The 21,734-nt window shown below is 45.2% G+C and overlaps 1 protein-coding gene across 37 annotated transcripts in view; it reads right to left on the bottom strand.

Moving 5' to 3' along the window:
* The window catches only part of LOC102696029 (calcium/calmodulin-dependent protein kinase type II subunit beta), a 75,916-nt gene extending 60,164 nt beyond the window's left edge, over window positions 1-15,752 (bottom strand). For 22 of the 37 annotated variants that reach the window (XM_069181844.1, XM_069181951.1, XM_069181863.1 and 19 more), the window contains exons 1-2: window positions 15,470-15,752; window positions 8,294-8,388 (exon numbers count right to left, since the gene is read on the bottom strand). In XM_069181844.1, the coding sequence (XP_069037945.1) occupies window positions 8,294-8,388; window positions 15,470-15,531 (157 nt within the window). In that variant the 5' untranslated portion in view covers window positions 15,532-15,752. The remainder of the gene's footprint in view (window positions 1-8,293; window positions 8,389-15,469) is intronic. The other 15 variants (XM_006625335.3, XM_015360097.2, XM_006625339.3 and 12 more) reach the window with 1 other exon arrangement.
* Between the last annotated feature and the right edge of the window lie 5,982 nt (window positions 15,753-21,734).

The raw sequence follows: 21,734 nt of genomic DNA, 5'->3' as shown, positions 1-21,734 counted from the left end.
GACATCTAAGGGAAACCAGGTCACCTCTGTCCATAGTGTCAGGACTATTGTCTATTGCAAATTTTTTTGTAAAGCGTAAACTGAAAAACAGAGGCAGAACCGATTTTATGGAAAAAGGCGCAGACTTACATGATAAAAGACAGAGCGTGGCAGAGAGAGAAAGATGGGCACTAGTGAAAATACACCCTGCCAGCCAGATCTACAGATTTAATCAGCACTGGAGTGGGGCATTAACTAGGCAGCTCTTACAGATGGCAGCACTCCACAGACCTCAATTCCACTGAATACACTGGCGGTGAAGTTGCAGGGCTACAGCCATGTGCAGGAACTGAGGGAGGGGGAGACTCACAGAAGACATACTGACAGCACCGCAGCCGCGGAGTAGCTACAAAGAATGAAGCAGACTGAAACACAGATGCAACATGCTGATCAACATGCTGATCGCTGCAACAATAATAAGAAAGGACCAAAGGCAGCCGTAATGAAACAGACACTCAGACATCGGGGTTTAGAAAGTCAGCCGGCCCACCCAAACAAGAAGTACATTATGAAACAGTAGGTGTCCATGAGAGCAGAGCAGACCATTCCAGCCATCACAGACACGGTGAGCCTATATAGCGCCTTCTGGCGTCTACGGTTGCTGTGAGCACTCCCCAGGGGAGTCTTCTGTAGATCTGCAGTCGTCAATTTCACTGCTGCATGGCGCAGAGATTTCAGGATGTAGTTCTTTCAACAGGCAAATTAGGTTTCGAAGCGGTATATACGATAGGTAATAAATCAATATACATCTGCAATAAATCGACCTACTTAGTCTGTCCTCATTACAGTACAATCAGCTTTCATGTTACACTTGACTTGCAGCATTACTGTGCAGTCTCTCTTCCCCTTTCCACTCCTCCTCCCCCTTGCTCATCTTTCTCGGTATCTTTTTCCGTCTCCACCTGCATGTATTTTCCGTGTGACCCCGCCCCTGCCTCTCCCTTTTTCCCCACCTCTCTTCCTCACGCACACACACACTCTCTCGGCAGTAACAGCACACTGGGGGCCCCGAGCTGCGCTGGTCAACTGCCCGTGACGTGACAGGAATGGACGAGGCGGTCAGGGGAGCACACTGCGGCCTTCGCTGACAGATGGGTACCACGGGTGGCACTGGTGCCCCGTATGGTCACCTGCCTCTCGGAAAGCGAGTTCTGTGTGAGATCCTGCAGGGTGACGAGGCAGCTAACGGGCAGTGTCCTCTCGCCCTGTCCTACTGCTCTCCGTCTGCTCAGGACGAGGGCTCACACTGCTCCTTCAGCCCTCAGATTCTACACAAGACCACTTTCAGGCTCTCCAGCCTTGAGCCCATCCACCGTAACCCCCACTTTCTGATTCTTCTTCTGTTCCAACGCTGCTGCCCTGCCTTTACTCTGCTATTCCTGTCTTTGCATTATCCCTTTCAGGTATTCCATCAAAAACGTCTACCAGTGCATTTCGATGACAAACATGCTCTCGCTCACTGACATCTGCTCACATGCCAAGAGGAAAACAGCCTAGCAGCCAGCCAGCTCCCTGTCCGTTCATTCATGTGGAACTCCTACACTGCCATCAGGTCATGCTCCAGCCCGGGAATTTCACTGGAACAGGGGTTCTGGTCACAAAGCTGGGCAATTCAGTTCACTTTGAATCATTATTGAACCAAATGCACAGAACGAAATCCCCGAAAACCAAACTTCCACCCAGCAACACGCTCTTTGTCACTGTACTGACAAACATCAAGACACGGGTTCTAACAGTATACAGAGAGGATGAGTGAATCTTTCCCTAGGGCAAGTAAAACTTCTGTGAATCCACCTCTTTATCCAAATATCAACACCACTCTTCATAAAACATGGCCTGTGAATAACACATTTATGACCCTTCAGACAATGCAGGTGCCTTGTGAGCATGTTTCTGTAGGTGGTAGCATTTGCAGGAAGAAAGGTACTAATTGTGTGAAAGTCGACCCATAAAGGAGGGGGCAGCACTGACACAGACCCGGTGGAGCGCAGGAGTCAGGGTGCACTTGCCTCACATACGCTGGAGCAGTGTGCAGTGCAGCTGTCAGCCAGAGCCGGCTAAGGGGGGAGATGGGGCTGGTCAATAATTAAAGAGCAGGAGGAAGACAAACAGAGCTACAAACCAATCTGCAGACCGACATGACTAGAATGCAGACGCACCCAGAGCAGGAGCCACACACTGAGCATGCACGCTCAGCACATACTCGAGCAGACACGCGGGCACCTGCTTTTTGGTATACAAATGAATCAAATGTATGACCATGAACACTAAAACATATGCACACAGCTCAAATCCTTGCAAAAAACCCTAAGCGTCATAAACGGCATCAGAAAAATAAATATATTCAAACAGTAGGGTAGCTGACACCAGTACATGACACTTGTAGCACGAATATAATACACAGCCTTCGATTGCAACCAGGGCCTGTAATGGCTTCTGTCTGTATCCTTTCATCAGCACTGGTACACACTGATCCATGTAGATCTGCTCTCTTCCCATTTGTACAAATAGAAAATGAATGAAAACTGATAAACTATTATTAAGCTAGAGAGATTAAAATAACATATCAAGATTTTCAATGTTGTTACTTCAGGGCTCAGAATTGGGGTTCAGGACCTGCCAGATTCTGATGGCATCCTGCTTATTTACTTGGATTCTAACCTGCCAGAATGAACAAATGAAGGTTCATTAGGAAGTGTTTAGGGGTTTTGGATTCCAGAGCTGAAGGTCATGGGTTCAAATCCTGGTTGGGACACAGCTGTCTACTCTTGAACAGGCCGCTTTACTCAGATTTCACCACCTAATGTCCTGCTGTAAATTGATATGTTTTACATAGTTACTGCAAATTTGTCCTTATTTGACTCATTTAGCTAAATAAAAGATTTGAACAATCAGACGGTATTGTGGTAGGGTCTAAAACACTTCCATGATGTGTATTTGACATTATGTCGAGCACTGGCCTATAAACGCAGACCATCCCAAACTGTATCCAGTAGGTTTTTGCGCACCTAGTGTAACCATTACATGTTGTTCTGAAATCAGTACTGATGTTAACATCAGGTGCAGAAAAAAAAGTGCTGACATAAGACAAGTGACAAGACGCACATCATATGGAGATCTGTGTACTAATTATTTTTCTCCTATAAAATCAAGATGTACTGTACTAGCCTTCTCTATTACAGAACTGTACAGAACGCCAATAAAAATGACAGAACAAGTAGAAAAAAGCCTTCAGGGAGCACACCGTGCAAACGATGTGCTCACTGAGTAAGAAAATCTACAGAATGACAACTCTGTGCCCAGATGCTGCTTATTTACTGTTTTGCTGCTGTGAAACAATATGAGCGCTGCTAGCATCTTCTCATGACTCATCTGCATTTGCAGAAAGAAGAGAGCGCAAAAAGGGATGACTCTCCCAATCAAAGAAATGAAATGCTCCCGTCTTCTCGTCAGCCCACGCTGTTCTCTCTCATCCTTGCCATCGGTGTAACCCTCTCCCTCCCACAGCCCACTGCCACTCACCCGGGCACAGGGCCCCGCAGGGCCTCAGATCACCCGGGCACAGGGGCCCCACGGGGCCTCAGCTCACCCGGGCACAGGGACCTGCATGGCCTCAGCTCACCCGGGCACAGGGGCCCCACAGGGCCTCAGCTCACCTGGGCACAGGGGCCCCACGGGGCCTCAGCTCACCCGGGCACAGGGACCCGCAGGGCCTCAGCTCACCTGGGCACAGGGACCCGCAGGGCCTCAGCTCACCTGGGCACAGGGACCCGCAGGGCCTCAGCTCACCCGGGCACAGGGACCCACAGGGCCTCAGCTCACCTGAGAACAGGGGCCCCACAGGGCCTCAGCTCACCTGGGCACAGGGGTCTCACTGGGCTGCTGCTCATCTGGGCACAGGGGCCCTGCTGGGCCACAGCTCACCTGGGCACAGGGGCCCCAGCTGACCTGTGCCTCTTGCGTGTAACCAATGCAAACCCCAATTATCGTACTTGCTTGTAGTATTATTGACTGGTGGGGTAAAGTTCATTGCACTGATCAGTTTTATTCAGATGCCACAGACTAAGAATAAAAGAAAACACAAGGTGACATACAGCTGGTATAAAGAAGACCTTTTAGTTGCATCTCTGTGTTGCATAACCATTTAACCTGTACTCTTTACAACTGCAGCCATTATCCTCCACTCTCAAGTCTCTAGAGGAGTACAGCCTTCTGGTTTTTAGTCTACCTGAGCTCTTGATGTCTTAATCGAATCAATTATTTGGTTACTTAATTAGTGTTTAGTCACTGGGGTGTTGAAAGTGTGAGTTTCCCCTGTAACACCAGCAGTGCTGCAGCTCTTCATGACCTAGACTGGGGATCACTTATTTAAGATTTCTTCCTCATGCACCATAAAACAATGAGTGAACTTTTAAAGTATCTTGCATAGTTAAAGTGTCCTAATGTAGTTTGAAGGATACTTGTTACATTACAATAAAGTCTCTTGAATTACAATGCAAAAGCTTGGGATTTGAAATTCATAACCCAGTCATACATGTAAAAATGCAAATCTGCAGTATAGTACACGACTAAAAAACTACACCAAATTGGACGTCCTCTGTGTTCACAAACATAGATGTTCTAGGATGCCTGGAGGCGGCGTATCTCATTTGCCCTTTGCTCCAAAACTTTAAAAACAAAAACCTATAGATGATCTTTTAGCACACAGCCATATCTACAAAGAGGCAAAATAACAGGGAGGGAGCAGACAATTGTGCGTACTGCACTCATAGCAGGCAGACTTTGCCTGTGCGCAGTCTTTCCTCAGTCTGTAAATCCGGGAGCTCCGTCTCTGCCCTCCTCACGCCTCCCCCATTCCTCCGCTGTCTCCTCCGTTCCCCCCACCCCACCCCCTCTCCCTGCGCCAATCCCGAAGGAGGAGAAGGAGACCGGGAGGGAGCTGCTTTTGGGGCTCCTTGATCCCCACCCCCGGGCTGCGCTCAGCTGAAAGCCATCCTAATGCAAACATCCCTGAAGACAGGGAAGGCGGAACAGCGCAGGCTCTTCCTCTGCAGCAGCACAGTGTTAACCCTTACGGGCTGGCAGCCCTGGCTGTTCTGTCTTCTGCAGCGGGTACGAGTAGCGTGCCCAGTGATTAATGGTGCCGACCTGCTTTTCCCACTCCCAGATCTGGCTTCGACAATTCCTCTGAACAAAAACACTGCTTCAGACTCAAAGGGGGATCACTGCAGGGGGAGTAAATGAGTGGCATGCCGCACTTGGAACCCCATTCGGAGGCCAGACCTCACTGAGGCATGGGCACTCGGAAGCACTGGGGAAATCTTTTTGAAAAGGCATCCAAGCAGGAGCAGTCGGCCTGGCTGTATACGGTACGAACTTTCTTTTTCCCCACAAAGGAACTTCACTGGTGTCGCTGGGTACATTAAAAACCAAGGTCAACGGTGTGTGTGTTAAATATGTATTTATAACATTTCCCAACACTGTTCTTAAAGAGGTGAGTTGATTATAAGGGAGCTGGTGAAAAAAGAGGAGGCTCCTGGGGAAGAACTGATGGAGAAGGATGAAGGAGGTGAGGAGACATATCCGTAAATCTAAGCATCTCCTTTTTTTACTTTGGGGAAGAATAGAACGTAAGGCATCTATTAAGATGTCATTCGAGTTCAGCAGCCAAATGGACACAGACACAAAGCTGGGACAGTTTTCACAAGCAGGGACTGGATCCTGCACCCATACTGACTACAGCGGGGGTGCACTGACAGAAAATGCCTGGGTTTTCACATCAGGAGACTCCCTTAGAAAACGTGGGAGCTGATCAAGACGGGGGAAGGGGATCCGAGCTGCATAGGCTCCAAACGTTTTCACAGCGTGGAGCCGCAGGGCTCTGCCATACAGCTGAAAAAGCGTGGGTTCAGGTCTCAGGAGGGGTAAACACGGAAAAGAAAAGGTGTTCGGGCAGGGTTCATGCGGGGCGAGTTCTGAGCACTTTCATTAACACAATCCGCTTCTTAATGAGAACAATTCAGCATGTTCTGCGGGTGTGTTCAGGTCACCAGACCCTAACTGCCGTGCCTGGAGTTAACGGCTTGATTTGTTTTGATCAGGAGATCCTTTAGGTGAGACAGATTATCTATTACCTGATCTACTGGGGGTACAACAATTGTTCACTTCAAATTCGAATTTATCCTATTGACTAATAGAGAGCTACCAATTAAAACTTTTTAATTTTCTTTACTCAAAGGGCGGCGACGAAACAAACTTTTTGACTACTAACGAGTTACTTAGTAGGTTTGGTTACTCATTGAATCCGTGAATTATCTACATACCAGAATAAAAGGCGTATAAAAATCCATCTGCCTTCTAGTTCGGATGTAATTTTAAAGCCGCAATAAAACGTTATACGACTCTCTCTTTCCGTGCCACTACTGACAAGGTACTGTACATTTGAGGTACCGCTAGCGGTGCGGGTAAATTCAGGTCACATTGCTACTGCATTGCAGGTACTGCAGAGCATGCGCGTTGACCAATCACTGTCGTTTGCCAAAGGCTTCCTCCGTGTGCTCATTGGCTACTAGGGATTCCCACCTAGAGGCCCGCCTACTGCACTGCCCCTTTTCTGCAGATCGTATATATCATTGGCTCGCTGTACTGAGAGAAACCACGCCCATCCCCATGTCTGCTCCCGCCCCCTAACACTTTGCTCCAGTTTCCACTCGATGCGGTTGCGATTAACTGCTTAACTTCCGGGCTGCAGTGAGGAACCGTTTCACACTGTCATTATCTTTTCAAATGTAAGAACACTCTCCAAACTCAGTTTTTTTTCGCTGCCGCTTGCATAATACCTAAAAATATGTCAGCACGTAAAAGAATCTATTAAAAACTCTAAAAATAACTATACCAGTGAGAACATTGAATCCATTGATTTTGCTAGAGTGCGAATACATAATGAAACATTTTTTTTATTTAAACACCCAGAAATATCCGTAACATCAAGCTTCATCCTCAGTTCTACTGTACTATACTAAGAGATACTAAGTCAAGCTCACCTATTGCAAAGACTCCAAAATGAAATATTTTGCACATTTCCTAGAAAAAAAAACCCAAAATGTGTGCATTCTAGGTCAGCAATTCTCAGATGTAGCTACCATGATTGAATCAGGCCACCATCTAAGGCCTCTCCAGCGCCTTGTGTGTGATCTCCAGAGAGTTCTCTTCTGTTTTCTCAACATAAAGCAATTTACCCTGAATCCAGCTCAAGTGTTCAGCAAAACTGGTGAGGCAATCAAACATCCCCATTCTATTTATCCTTTGAACTCAAGTTGCATTTTATAAAAAGAACAGAATAAAAGCCAAGCTCAGCATGGTGTCTGTAAGTTTAAGGATGACGTAGTCCCAGATTTAAGCTAAAAATAGCAGTTGACAGAAGCACACCAAAAACTTTTGAGACACTAGAAAAAAAAAACCTGCTTCCTCATGACTTGAGCACTGCGCACAAAGCGCCATGAAGCCTCTGTACGATATCCTCTCAGCAGCGCCTTGTCTCAGTCACATGATCAGTCCCATGCTTGTGGCACGCAGATTCACAGATGCTCTTTCCTGCTGTTGCCAAGTTCCTGGTCTGCATTTAGAAGCTGGAGGCTTGCACCCAGACACACACACCGTCACCGGTCGCAAACAGAGTGACATTCCATGTTCAACTAGGCCAAAGCACGAACATGGCTAGAGCTACAGTAGGTCTTCTGGCCTTTGACTATGAATTCAGACCCACGGAGCATAGCGAAAGCCTTTCATGCAAATTTCTTGCACCTTTAAAGCAATGTTCTAAATAATACACTCACCCTCACCAAAGCCAAATATGAAATTCTGGACATAATGCAACCAGTATTTTTTTCATGCATATATTAAAATAATGGATAATTCAACACACCGAACAATGAAAAAAGCTAAAAGGCAGAAATTCAGCTATTCCTTCCCTGTGACTGACACACCAGTGGAAATACTACACTGCAAGCAGGGAATATTAACCTCTGGACTGATGGAAGCGAAACAGAGAGAAACACGTCAGCATCATTCTCTGCAGTCCCCTCCACAGAATCACAATTCTCTGATACGACATGTCTGTTATAGCGTCTTGCAGCAAGTGAAAGAAGTACACATGAATCAGAATGAAACGGCTCTCTTCATGCTCCGGAAAGGTCATCCTATTACCCCGAGTCGGCTCTCTGGCTGCCGGCCGTGGGCCTGTGGCGTTGCCTACCTCTTGCAGAAAGTTTTTTGGTGTTGATGATTTTGGCTGCGTACTCTTGGCCTGTGCACAGCTTGACACATCGGCGCACCACTGAAAAAGCCCCCCTGGGAAATAAAGACAGAAAAATACACCATTTAGTCCATTCAGTCTTAACTTTCGCAACCTAATAAGTCATAGTAAATCCTGCATTCATGTTATCTTAACCACAGAGAAGTAGTTAATTTAACTACATGTCACAAAAGTGACAGCATTTCGAGTTCCTTTATCATACACTCCTAACATATTCATCAACAGGTGGCATGGTGGAGCAGTGGTTAGCACTGCTGTCTTGCAGCGCTGGTGCCCTGTGTTCAATTCTCAGGGTGTCAGCTGCATGGAGCTTGTATGTCGTCCCCATGTTCTCGCCTGCTTGGAATGTCCTTGTGCGTTGCCATCAGGTGCTCCAGTTCCCTCCCACGGCCCACAGACATACAAGTGCGTTAATTGGCTTCTGGGAAATTAGCCCTGGTGTGAGTGTGTTTGTGTCTGTATATGCTCTGTGAGGGACTGGCGTCCCATCCAGGGTGTATCCTGCCTTGCGCCCCATTGCACTCCAGTTACACTCCAGGTCCCCCTGGGACCCTGTATTGGATAAAGTGGGCTACACAATGGATGGATATTTATTGACTGAAAACGTAACATGCAATGCTAATGAACTTTTCCACCAAAATCAGCTAATGAAAAATACAAAAGGGATTTATCTGAGGAAACAAAATCATAGCATCATGCTGGAGAAAAAAAAAGTCTGTTTTAGCAGCCCTGAAGCCCTTCGGTTGGACACATTCCCACTGTTAATTATTTATTCCATTTAAATTGCGTTACCTCATAGTAAGGGACTCCTGGTAATTCTGCTCTAAGGTAAACATTCACAACTAACATGTCAGCTGATCCATACCCAGAAATAATCATAAGAACTTAAGAAAGGGTACAAACAGCGGAGGCCACTGACGGATAATTAGAAACAAATTCAGCCAAGGATCTCATGCCATTGTTTCACCAGTGAAAGCCAATTCAGCAACATGGCATGACTCCCACAGACCTTGGCATAAACATAAAGAAGTTCCTCCTGTTCTCAGTTTTAAATGCACTTCCATGTCCTTTCCACTGGTGTCCATTGGTTTGAGGTTCACTGCTGATACTGAAGAGGTCCACCGGGTTGACTCTGTCAGTGCCTTTGAGGATTGGGAATACTTGAATCTCCTGATAGTCTTCTCTGCAAAACTACAAAGGCTCAGGTCCTTCAGCCTGTCCGGGTAGGAGAGGCCCTGCTCCACACCTGCTGGTTTTCATCCCAGCTGAGCATCATTACCTACAATAACTTAACTCAATTCACTGAATGAATAAGCTGCTTGACTGCAACATTTTTCTTTCAACTTGGGAGTCTGGTGTTTGATTTTAAGTAGGAAATGCAATAGTTAAAAGACCATCTCCAGCAGGTTTTTAAATCTGAAAACAGCCACACAGTTCAGATGAATCCTGGTGTAGAAATCAATTTACAGATTCGATGATGGAACTGACAACCCTTGGAAACATCAACCGATAAGAGTGGTGGTCTCCAGGACCAGAACTGGGAACCCCTGCCTTAAACCCTGGAGTGTGTCTGCTTGCTCTTCTTTGGACTAATTCCAGACCAGCAATATCCTTGGTATTTGGCTTATAGTCTTCAAGAAGGGACGTCAGTGAGCACTAGGTATTAAAACTATCCAAAGGATTGGGACACAGTCCTATAGCATGGTGGACCTACAGTGCAAGAAAAGAGGGGTAATCAAAGTTCTAACAGGCTTGGAGTGGAATTATAGGTCTCTGAGCAACACGGTAGTTTTCCCAGCAGAAGTCCGGCTGACCAAATTTTAAAATGTTTGCAAACCAAGCTGTTGGGGAAAAAAAAATGTCCCGCTACAATCAGAGTGGAAACAGCAAATGAAAATCACACAAAAGACAAGGAGTGCTGCAAATAGCGGGACGAGATACAGTTAAAAAATAAAGCAAAGTAACCCTTGCATTTAGATACTAGTTTAAAAACCGCCGTTTCTCAGATGACGAAAAGGTGAAGAAAAACCAAGACCTTCACTACAGTACAGCACTGTATCAGTTAACCTTCCTGGTCAGACAAGTAAAATCGGGTTCAATGTTATCAAGAGCTACATGGCAGCTGCCTCCAATCTTGTTCATTGACCAATTTGCTTCATCAGCGCCATAAGTCTTTATGACATGTCATCCAATATTGTGCTCCTGGACTACTGCATGCAAGGTGCTCACTTTAGCTTGCCTTGTTTTTGTAATACAATATACAGTTTGTCTGCTAAGACGGTCCCCAGTGTCACACTATGCTACATCAGCTGATAGTGTAATGTGTAATGCGAGCCACGAGTGCAGGACAGAGGGGGGGTCATAGTTGGCCTCTGCAAGCCCTTGCCCCAGCCTGCTCTACCCGTCCCAAGCGCTCGGACCCGCCGCAGCTGGGGGTCCGATCGGCACGGACGGCAGAGCTGGGTAAATTCACAGCCAGTCCAACCTCCACCACCAGAGGAGCAGCGCCAGTGTGGACCTCACGACTCACGGAGACAGACGCTGTGAAAAATCCGTCGGATCACTGACAAAAAACAGAGAGAGGCGGGACGGCAGCGGATGAGCCCATCCAGGGGCGAGCTCTGTACGTCAGGCTGGTGTCCTGGCCATCGACCTCCCTGAGACAAGCCGCCTGCAGGCAGTTCAGTCGAGCTTTACCTCTGAAACAGCGCTTGTCATTCAACACATGTCTTTTACAGAAGGCTTTATGCCACACTTTAATAAACAAAGTGAATTTTTAAAAAAAATCTTTGTTTCTATGAACTGGATAATCAATTTTGCATGTTAGATGAAAGTCTTGTGCATTGATTTTTCTCTTTTGATATTTTTCTTCTTTATTTCTAACAGATTCAAAGGGCAGTGGTTTCAGGTTTTATTTTTAGTGCATTGGATTTAATTCTTTGTGTATTTTGAAGCTCTCTCCCATCTTCATAGCTTGGAGTCAGTTTTCTTGCAGCTTAATTATTCTAAGCAAAGCCTTACTTTTTTTTCCATTTCTGACTCTTTGAATTAAATTAAGATTTCCCAAGAAGTATGTGTCAGAAAGAGCACAAATTAGCATCAAGCCTCCTCCTCTGACCCTGGGCAAACTGAGAAATGGAAATCATGACTCCTATGACATACTGTAACACTGAGGTCAGGGTCAGGTTGAAAGAGCTACAGGCGCCTGCAGAAATCGCACTGTAAAGCAGAGAAGCTGAAACTATTTCTACATTGCGTTTCGGTCCGCAAACGTATTCAAAATAATGTACTAAGCAAGAGAACCTACAGCCCTTAAATACCTGAACTGGATTAAAGTGGTTAGCACAGGCGATTGTGAAGAATAGTGGCTCAACCTTTTGCTCCTCAGCCTCTGGGGTGACAGGATTTCTCAATCTTCTGTCCTGCTGTAAGCAGTTAAACCTCAAGTAATAATGAGTGTAGTGTCAGGACAGCAAATGCTACAAAATCAACAGAACAGGACTCACAGCAGTGAGGAAACACGGGCTCAGAAATGCAGATGTTTTATAGGTTGCTTTTGAGACAGAGAGATATAAGTTACAGAAGGAGCATTCTCTGCTGCCCAGCTCTGTCTGCAGTTACATGCAATCAATGCGTTAACGAAGTGCTTTTCATTAGCGCACCGCGTCTGCCTCTGAAGAGATATTAAAGTGATGTACAGCACTTTGACTGTCAAGGAAGGACTGGGAGAGAACCACACAATCCGCCCCAGACACCCGTCTGTCCCGGACATTGCTGAAATACTTCGAACTGCTGTGGGAGAAAGAGCAGACTGGAAGGTCTGCATACACAAAAACCCTGAGCTCGGCCAACGGACCCCGCGTGCAAAGTTATTCAATTATGTCGATTAATGGCTGCATGAGATTCACAGGAAAATTAGATCTGAATCTAAAAAAAAAAACATAAGATCGTACCTGACAGCTACAGCTGCAAAATGACAAAGCCACACACAAGCTGACTGCGCCCCAACACCCACACAAACAGCGACACACAAATTCTAACACAGATCTGCAGACATAAAAGAGAAATCTCCTGAGCCGACGCTTTGACAATCCATATCGCACACATCGCTCAGGAGATCTAAGACTAACTGCTTGTGCAACACACAAAATAATTATAGGAACCAATAATGCTAAATCACACGCAGAATCTTATACAAGTCTGGATGAACATTAGGACATGCTTTGAATTAAATTAAGGCGACTGGCACCTTAGCACAGCGCCAGACAACAGGAATAGCGGGAATCCCATTAAAATAAATATTAGAACCACTAAATGAATTAACATCTATACAAGCAGGATTTTCACTTTTTCTCTCGCAGACTTTGAAGGAAGATTTTTTTTCCATAGTTCGAACCCGCGTGGTTGGCTATATCGCCCTCAATTATGAATGCATCGCTGCCTGTGACGCTCAGAAGAAAAAAAAATCACTCTGTCGCACATCACGGCTGAAACCACGTGTGAACAATTCAAATGCAAGTGCGCTGAGCGCAGTTTTTCCAACCCGGTGTTAGGTGCTGCGTATACAATGATATACAACGTGTGTTTTCCATAGGACAGGAAGACGGAGTCATTCAGAATTTCCAAAGACACCCGGCGCAGGTCGGCTCACGGGGCGCTCAGCCTGTCGCGTCTCGGCGCTGGGTTAAAGGAAGTCACCGCTCGCAACAGCCAACACCACGCCGAGCCGGAATCCGCCAGGGGCTTCTGGCGAGAAGACGCCTCCCCTGAAACACTTGTGTTATCGTATCTTTTCATACAGAACGGGAATGTTGTGAAAAATAAGGGGAAAACAATTACAGGCCCGAAAGCCGTGAGATGAAGAGGCTCTGTTTTATTGAGTGAAACGGGTCGTTTGTCAGGGCATCATAATATAACCCAATAGTTTGTAACTGCAGCAAAAACAGCAATACTTAATAAAGGGTACATTCATAATAATAAATGTAAGCCAATAACTATGTAGGAGCTAGAAGCGCCCATCCACAGCCCGGCGAATGCCAGGAGATGCAGAATCTCTGTCCCAGGCCAAGGAAGAAAGCACGTTTAGCCCAAATATTTTCATAGGGGATGGGGCGAGGGAGTGTGCGGGGCTGCACAAGACCTGAAAAACCCCGGGCCTGCTGGGAGGCAAAAAAAATGAGCTTCAAAATAAAACAGAACGAGCTTCAAATCAACACTGTCCCTCTCCTTTACAACGACCTCAAGGTTCAGACTCGGAATTTCTAAATATAAAAGCGTGCTTTACACAGATTGTGCAAAAAAAAGCAGAGTTTGTGCAAACGCAAACCGCTCTTGGTGAAAGTGCCTTACAACCCCCCTATCTCTCCCTATTCAGTCAATGTCAATAACTGCAATGAGAGTAATTAAAAAAAAAACAGCTTTAATTGGAAGGTAAAATTCTCATTTTAATGGCCAGGAACACTTTCGGGTTTGATAAAGAAAGAAAACGCACGCAGCTCCTTTGTACAGCTCATTTCTCAAAACTAACGCCCTCACGTTTTGTCATGGGTCTATAACCTCATATCACCTGGTAACCGTTCAGAAACGTTATTTTGAACAAACATGAAAGTCTGGCACTAACGATTGGTATGGTGTGGGGGAAGTCATTTTTTTTTTACGTACGCGCGTAATTAATTAAGAAAACATGACAACGCGTTAAAAAGAGGAGGATCTTGGCGGTAAAGAAATGTGCAGTAGTACAGTAGTAAAAAAAAAAGATCTAGGGGTTTAAAAAACCTGACAAAGCGAAAGGAGAGCTCATCAGGAAATCAAGAGTTCTTGTGGGCTCGGCGTAATATCCAGAGATACTCTGTTACCGCTTAATTTTGTTTTTCAATTGCTGAAGACCTTGCGGCCGCTACAGCACTAAGTTGAAAAAGGGGGAGGAGGGGAGTCCGACTGCGTGGTGGTGTTTGCGGCTTATGTTTATATCCGAGCCCTTTCGGTGCAGCAGCAAAAAAAAAAAAGTCCTAGCTATCACAACGACAGTCCATCGTCACTCGCCCACTCGCGCTCTTAGATCAACGGGATTTTAAGCAAAACTTCTCCGGGGAGATGTTACATTCCCAGCAGGATTCGGCGACGGGGATTTTGGAGAGAGAACAAAAAAAAATAAAATAAAATAACGCAGCCCCCGTGCTGCTGGAGTGTTCAGCCGTGAAGTACGTCAGGCATGTTGACTGAATTATTCATTTGCTCGTCGGGTGAGGAGGGGAAGATACGTGCTCGGGAGGGTCGACCCCGCTGCCTCCACTCCATCATCGTCAAAAAATAAAACCCTCAAAACGAGCCGTTTTGTCTGTCCGCCTCCTCCTCTTCTCCCCTCTTACGGTACAATGTAGCTATAGCAGTTTTCTCTCCCCCCATTTCTAATGTAGCGTAGCATGACGCTAGCTCCTAACTATATCCACATCACCAGCCCGGCTCTTCGTGACATTAAACGAGCCCACCGCGGTAAATCAAAGCTGCGTTGTGCATTTGCCTTTCTTTATTGCGCGATGAATATTTAACAGGCGTTGAGGAGCGCCGAGATTATTGAAGTATTCGGCGGAATACGGGGCAAACCCCGCGATGCAAACGGCAGAGGAGGAGGAGGAGGAGGAGGGGTAGCGAGGGAAGGGAGTTAAAAAATACACCTCTAACGTCAGGGCGCAGGCATGCTAACACAGACACATTTTACAGACACCAAACAGCCGCGGAGCATATCTGACAGCTCAAAATGTCACTAGGTGCCGTCCACTCTGGTGCAGCGGTCCGAGGGGGGTGGGGGGCGGATACAGCTAATGCTGGGGGACAAAGGCGTCTCTTCACGACCTCTTTTTGGGAAGCCTGCTCGGCACGGTGGGTTTGTTTTCTGGAAAAGCAGGCGCTTGTGTGTGTGCGTGCGTGTGTGTGTGTGTGCAGGTTTATTTTGAGAACGGTTACGGCTACAGCTGGCCCCCGACACAAACGCGCACACACACACATACACATTATCCACGAGTCACGTACGGATAATACTAAGCGTCACAAGAACAACAACAGCAATACAACCGACGGCAATGATAATAATGGGACAGAGGGTTACAAAAAGCTTACTTTCCGAGCTCTTCATACAGCTGGTATTCGTCCGTAAATCGTGTACAGGTTGTCGTAGCCATGTCTTCGTCTTGCCGCGGGTTTGTTCTGTTTCGTGAACGCTGTCTTCTACTTTAAGGATAAATAACTTTTTTTACTGTTTCTATCTGTGCGCCTCCTCTGGTTTTGCGGCTGTGGGATCCGTTGTAGCCCACTTAAGGAGAGGTTTGCTAGCGCTGGCTGCCTCTACCGCTCTCCTCTCTCCTCTCCCTCTGCTCAATTGCTATGCGCTCTGCTGCTGTCAAAGCCGTATTTACTCCAAAACGCCTCGCTATCTCCCCCTGTCGGGCGCTCCGTGCAACTGCGTGCGTGGGCAGGAATTTGCAGCCCGCTGTACTGAACAAAATATTTCATCTCGGGGCCTAATTTTCAAGGAATCCCATTCTTGTTCTAAAGACTTAGACAAATAAGCCTATTTATTTATATGCGTATATCAAAATCGAAATGTATACGTCTGACATATAGCATGATATTGATATTTCCTAAAACAATCAAATCGCTTTTCCTTAAGATCAAACATCGTTCCCTTTGTACCAATATTATTCTCCTGCAAGATGCGTTTTCTAACATTTCTGTAAAGTTGGAGAAGGTCACCACGGGAGGTGACCGTTGTGTGAAGAAGACAAAAGTCTAAACATTTTCTAAAATATCACTCTTGACGTGCCTTTAAAGATATCTTCGGAGTTGTATGTCTTAGTCCGAAAACCGAACTAAGAAAATCCCTGTAGCACACTCACACACACACACAGGACTCTTCAGCTCTAACCGTTTTTTTAATCGGCAATTTAAAACGTTTCCGTCTTCTTTCTGTCACGGAGATTAACGAGCCCGAGTCGAGGGACGATTATTCTCCAGATAGAAGCTCTCGCCTGGGGGTCTCAGACATCCCCGCGTTCTTATTAATGTTTATTGGGGAAGGAGAAGCCTGGCCCCCGCTTAAGAGCGCAGAGCCAAGTTCTGCGCTCTCTCCCTGTCGCTGTGTATCAGAAACCCCAAATCCACAAATGAAAATATGTCACTTCGAGCGTTTTCACCAACTGAACAGCCGAAAGACTGAATAAGTTAATAAAGGTTTGGAGAACAGGGAATTTTCGCTACCGCGGGGCAGTTCTCACCTGTAGGGCAAAACGATCACGACTGACAAAAGAATAATAACAAAGCCAAGAGCGTATTGGATCTAAACGCGAAAGATTGGTTATTTTTTCTGTTTTATGTAGATATAAATGAAGACAAACGTAGTTTTTTAAAAAATATATATTTTCTACTCAATCCGTTTAAGAGAATGGGAAACCGTACTGGCTCGGCAGGGGCCTACTCATGTGACAAGGAATAAAAATTTGTCTGCCGAACCCTGCAACGCGAAAATAATGTCTCTGCCGACATGAGAAAGACCAGTCGCCAAACGGATCTGACATCGGAACATCCACAGCTGACCCTATCAGTCTGATGCAATATGCAGGGTCTGATGCTGTAGAATCCCTCCGTTCTCTAACCATTTCCTCCAAACCAGGGTCAAGGGGGAGCTGAAGATTATCCTGACCAGCAACAGGCGCAAGGCAGGGTACACCCTGGATGGGACACCAGTCCTTCGCAGGGCACACACACACACACTCACAACAGGGCCAATTTTCCCAGAATTCCCAGAAGCCATTTAACCTACCAGTAGGCCTTTGCATTGTGGGAGGAAACCCAGGCCAACACGGGGAGAACATACAAACTCCACACATTCTAAAAGGCTGAACAAGCTCATCAGGAGAGCAAGCTCTGTCATTGGGTCTGACCTGGACCCCTCGGAGGTAGTGGCTGAGAGGAGAATGATGTCCAAACTGGAGGCCATCATGGACAACTTCTCCCATCCTCTCTATGACAGGCTTGCAGGAATGAAGAGCACGTTCAGCAATAGACTGATTCATCCACGGTGCGACAGGGAGCGCTACAGGAGGTCATTCTTGCCGTCTGCCATAAGACTGTACAACGCATCCACCTTGCGTCTTGGCAGAGGCAACAGCGACAGTGACCTGTTTCTGGACTGAATGCATCTACACATCTACTGCTTTTTGTGCAATATATGCCAGGGACCTGTGCAATACATTTATATCTATATTTACATCTATATTTATATTCATATGTGTGATACGATTTTTCTGTGTACTGTTCTGTTCTAGTTTGTTCTTTGTGTGTCCGGACTGTGAGTAACTCTTGTATTGTATGTATTGTACTATTATTATATAATTCGTTACACTGTGGCTGTGTCGTCTGTGTTAAGCTGCTGTTGCACTGCAATTTCCCTCACGGGATCAATAAAGTATCTATCATCATCATCAGACAGCACCCCCGGTCCAGAAATGAACCCAGGATTGCGAGGCAGCAATAATAACCACTACTCCCATCATACGGCCCTCCTGTAGATTTCTAGTGGGGAAAGTGGGCTGCAGTGAAGTTTGGACTGGAGGAGGGGGGAGTTCCTTTTTCATTTGTACCCATTCTTGTATTCCTAAGACATCAACCTGATTTAAAGCCCCCTCACCAATGTCCACCTCCCACACCTCCCACAGCTTAGGCCCAACCTGAGTCTAAATTCAAAGCCGGCAGGCAGCCTCATTAGCGTAGAGCTCCGAGCATCAGCCAGCAAAGAGAACCAGAAAAGAGAGGGTGGAGGGAGAGAGGGAAGGGGGTGGAAAGGACGGGGAGAGGAAAGGAGAGGGAGAAAGAGGGGATGGGAGCGCGAGTAAGAACAATAAAAGGGAGGGAAAGGGAGAGGACTCAAGAAAGGTTCCAAACGAGAGGAGGATCGATTGATCGCTTGTGGACGAAGGGTCCGAGGATCTCATCCAGCCACTTCTTCTTGAGAAGCAGTGATGGATCGACTTTAACAACACAGCTGGGGGGCTCATTCCAGGCTCCAGCGACTCTTACTGTAAAAACGCGTCTCCTACTGTCAATTTGAAAGAACAAAATGCCTCCATCACCGACTCACTCGCACCGATGTCTTTTTGTACACGGCTTGTGCTGACTTGTATTTAAGATGTATGTTATTTAACTTTGTTGTTGTTGCTGCTGTTCTGTGTTTCTGTTTGGTGTTTCCTTAATGTCTTTGTATTGGAGTGTACACGCAAATAATAAATTCATGGTGCTTGTGCATATGACAAAAAAACTGAAGTGAACTAAATACACGACATCATATATACCATACAACGTTCTCTGATTCCTGCTTCACTGCTGATTCTGAAGAAGGCACCTTTCTAGCTTTCTGTGTTCAAGATTAACAAGTCTTCAGCCTCAGACTGTAAATTTAAACCAGGGTATGTACCGTTCCTGGTACAGAAGTTACAGACCACCTCTAATATGATACTCAGTGCACATCATGCAATACACACACAATAAAAAAATAATATAACATTTTGTTATGGACTCGTGTCATTCAAACGGTAGAGGTGCAATTCCAAATTGGGAAAGCAGGTGTTTAAAAAAATAAGAATTTGAAATTAAAAAGGGTCTGACCTGGACCCCTTGGAGGTAGTGGCTGAGAGGAGAATGATGTCCAAACTGGAGGCCATCATGGACAACTTCTCCCATCCCCTCTATGACAGGCTTGCAGGAATGAAGAGCACGTTCAGCAATAGACTGATTCATCCACGGTGCGACAGGGAGCGCTACAGGAGGTCATTCTTGCCGTCTGCCATAAGACTGTACAACGCATCCACCTTGCGTCTTGGCAGAGGCAACAGCGACAGTGACCTGTTTCTGGACTAAATGCATATACACATCTACTGCTACATCTGTTCTCTTTCTTTTTCTTTTTCCCGTTTACAACCACTTTTGTGCAATACATGCCAGGGACCTGTGCAATACATTTATATTTATATTTATATCATGTATATTTATCTATTCTACATCAATATTTATATTCATACGTGTGATACGATTTTCTGTGTACTGTTCTGTTCTGGTTTCCTCTCGTGTGTCCGGACTGTGAGTAACTCTTGTATTGTATTGTATGTATTGTACTATTAGTATATAATTCGTTACACTGTGGCTGTGTTGTGTGTGTCAAGCTGCTGTTGCACTGCAATTTCCCTCACGGGATCAATAAAGTATCTATCTAAAAGAAAGGGGGTGAATAAGGGTTCTAAGCAAAGTCGTTGCCAATAGCGACCTCTGGTGGTGTCATTGTGTCACGACTGCATCAGTGTTGCGATACAAACGCTAACAACCTGCTCCACTTTATTAATATGAGTACATTTTTCACGAAGACGTAATCCTATTTTTCTCCACTCTTCTTTCCAACTAATTATGAAATTCACTCAAATTTATCAAAGGGATGGAATGCCTACTGGCTGAGATAGTTTTAGAGAGCCAGGCAGGGAGTCACAGAGACTGAGTTGGTTTTAGACCAGGAGAAGTGAGAGAGTACAGAACATTAAGTAGTTCAGGTGGGTAGCTGCATCAGCATGCGTAGGCTGCAAAGGAACAAGTAATAGGTTTATTCCATGCTGAAAAGAGAAGAAAGAAAACAGCATTTCGGCGTTGAAGCCTGACACCTTTTCAGCATGGAATAAACCTATTACTTATTCTTTCGAGACCACAACATGGTCCCCAGGACATAAAGAGCAAAAGGTAAGACTGAGATGCAGCCTCAATGATAGAGGAGTGTTACTAGTATGCATTAGACAGGCTTCTGAAAGAGCTTCATAAAGAGTGTTGCAGATTAACTTGCAGAACCTGAGTACAGAACAACGGCTGAGTCATGAGAGAAAGAACAGAGACAAAGATTTGGTATTCTTTTCTGTGCACCGATTATCTGGGGACAAATCTTGTCCACCAGCGCCGAGTGATTCAGGGTGCAGCGCCTGGAAACATGTTAAGGGTTTGTACTGAAGAGCACAAACGTAGCGTGACTCACAAAACGCAATGCTTCCTTGGGTTTCCTGGGCACAAGCCAGAAGCCAAGCAGACTGCGATCTGACAGAACAGCTTGAAAACGAGTGCATGCATGGGAAGAAATCTGCTTAAGCGAATCGTTGCTGTTGTCAAGTTTCTAGCAAAGCACGGTCTTTCTTTTAGAGAGAAATTAAATAGTTGGAATTGAATTATAGCTGTTTAAGCCCTTCATGGCCGAACATAAAACAACAGGTCCTACTGTACGGGGGAATTACTTTTTACATTCTGTTGCTGGAGGTTTTGTATAAGATGAGCCCTGAAATGTCAAACTGCAGAGGTCAGAGTGACGACAATGCATTTAGGAGAACTTGAACATAATGGCTTACACACATTCAGTGAGAGAGAGTGATTCAGTTGTATTCCTCAATTTAGTTCACATTAGAAACATATAGCGCTTCTTGGAAGCATTAAGTATTTCTTCAGGCACTTCTTAATTTGCTCATCATGCAGATCAGAGATGCTCAATGCTTGTTGATCCTCCAATTGACAAAACAAAATGCTTTTCTGTGCAAGTTTTCAACTGGTGAACTTACTAAGGGTTTTTTTTTTTGGCAGGGCTACAAACTTCATTTCACAGCATGAATCTGCAGCAACATCTACAACATCTATCCTCAATAATTATAAAGTGAAAAGGAAAGCAAAGCAAATAAAAAAGTACAGTACATCAGAAGATTTGATTTGCATGTGAAAAGTGTGAAAAAGTGAGATGAAAGAAAATCATTTGATGGTTTTCAAATTTATGATTGACACATTGGCACAAAGCATATAGAAATGTACGCACTCAAGTCCGATATGGGGACATTGTATAACAAATAGTCAGCAAGAATAGCTACTTTTCGGTTCCAAATGCAGATACAGCTTTGCAAATATTCTAGTTAAGTAGACAGTACCAAATGATGGATATGGATGTTAGGTTTCAAATACGGCTTTGATCAAAGGTGACTCCGTGTTTTATCAAAATCAACTGTGGATTAGCAAAGCATAAAAAGAATTTGACTTTGGTGTTAACAGAGTGGCTTGCATCGCCAGGTTGATTCAATCGGCATCACTGAAAATGTAGAATAGAAAGAAATCTACTGTTTTTGCAATTCTTTGGCAAGAATGAAACCCTTGATTAGCTTAACTATTATGTAAGTTCACTGTGGCTAAATTTATTAAAATATACTGCTTTATGAAAGATGAAGGTATTTCAACTTTTGGTAAAAAAAAAGTGTTAATGTGGCACTTAAAAAATGTATACAAATAAAATCCATAATGTTATTAACAATAACGTGCAGAAAAAAAG

The sequence above is a fragment of the Lepisosteus oculatus genome, chromosome 2 (assembly GCF_040954835.1).
Source record: "Lepisosteus oculatus isolate fLepOcu1 chromosome 2, fLepOcu1.hap2, whole genome shotgun sequence".
NCBI classification, from domain to species: domain Eukaryota; kingdom Metazoa; phylum Chordata; class Actinopteri; order Semionotiformes; family Lepisosteidae; genus Lepisosteus; species Lepisosteus oculatus.
This window is presented reverse-complemented; position numbering and strand designations above follow the sequence as displayed.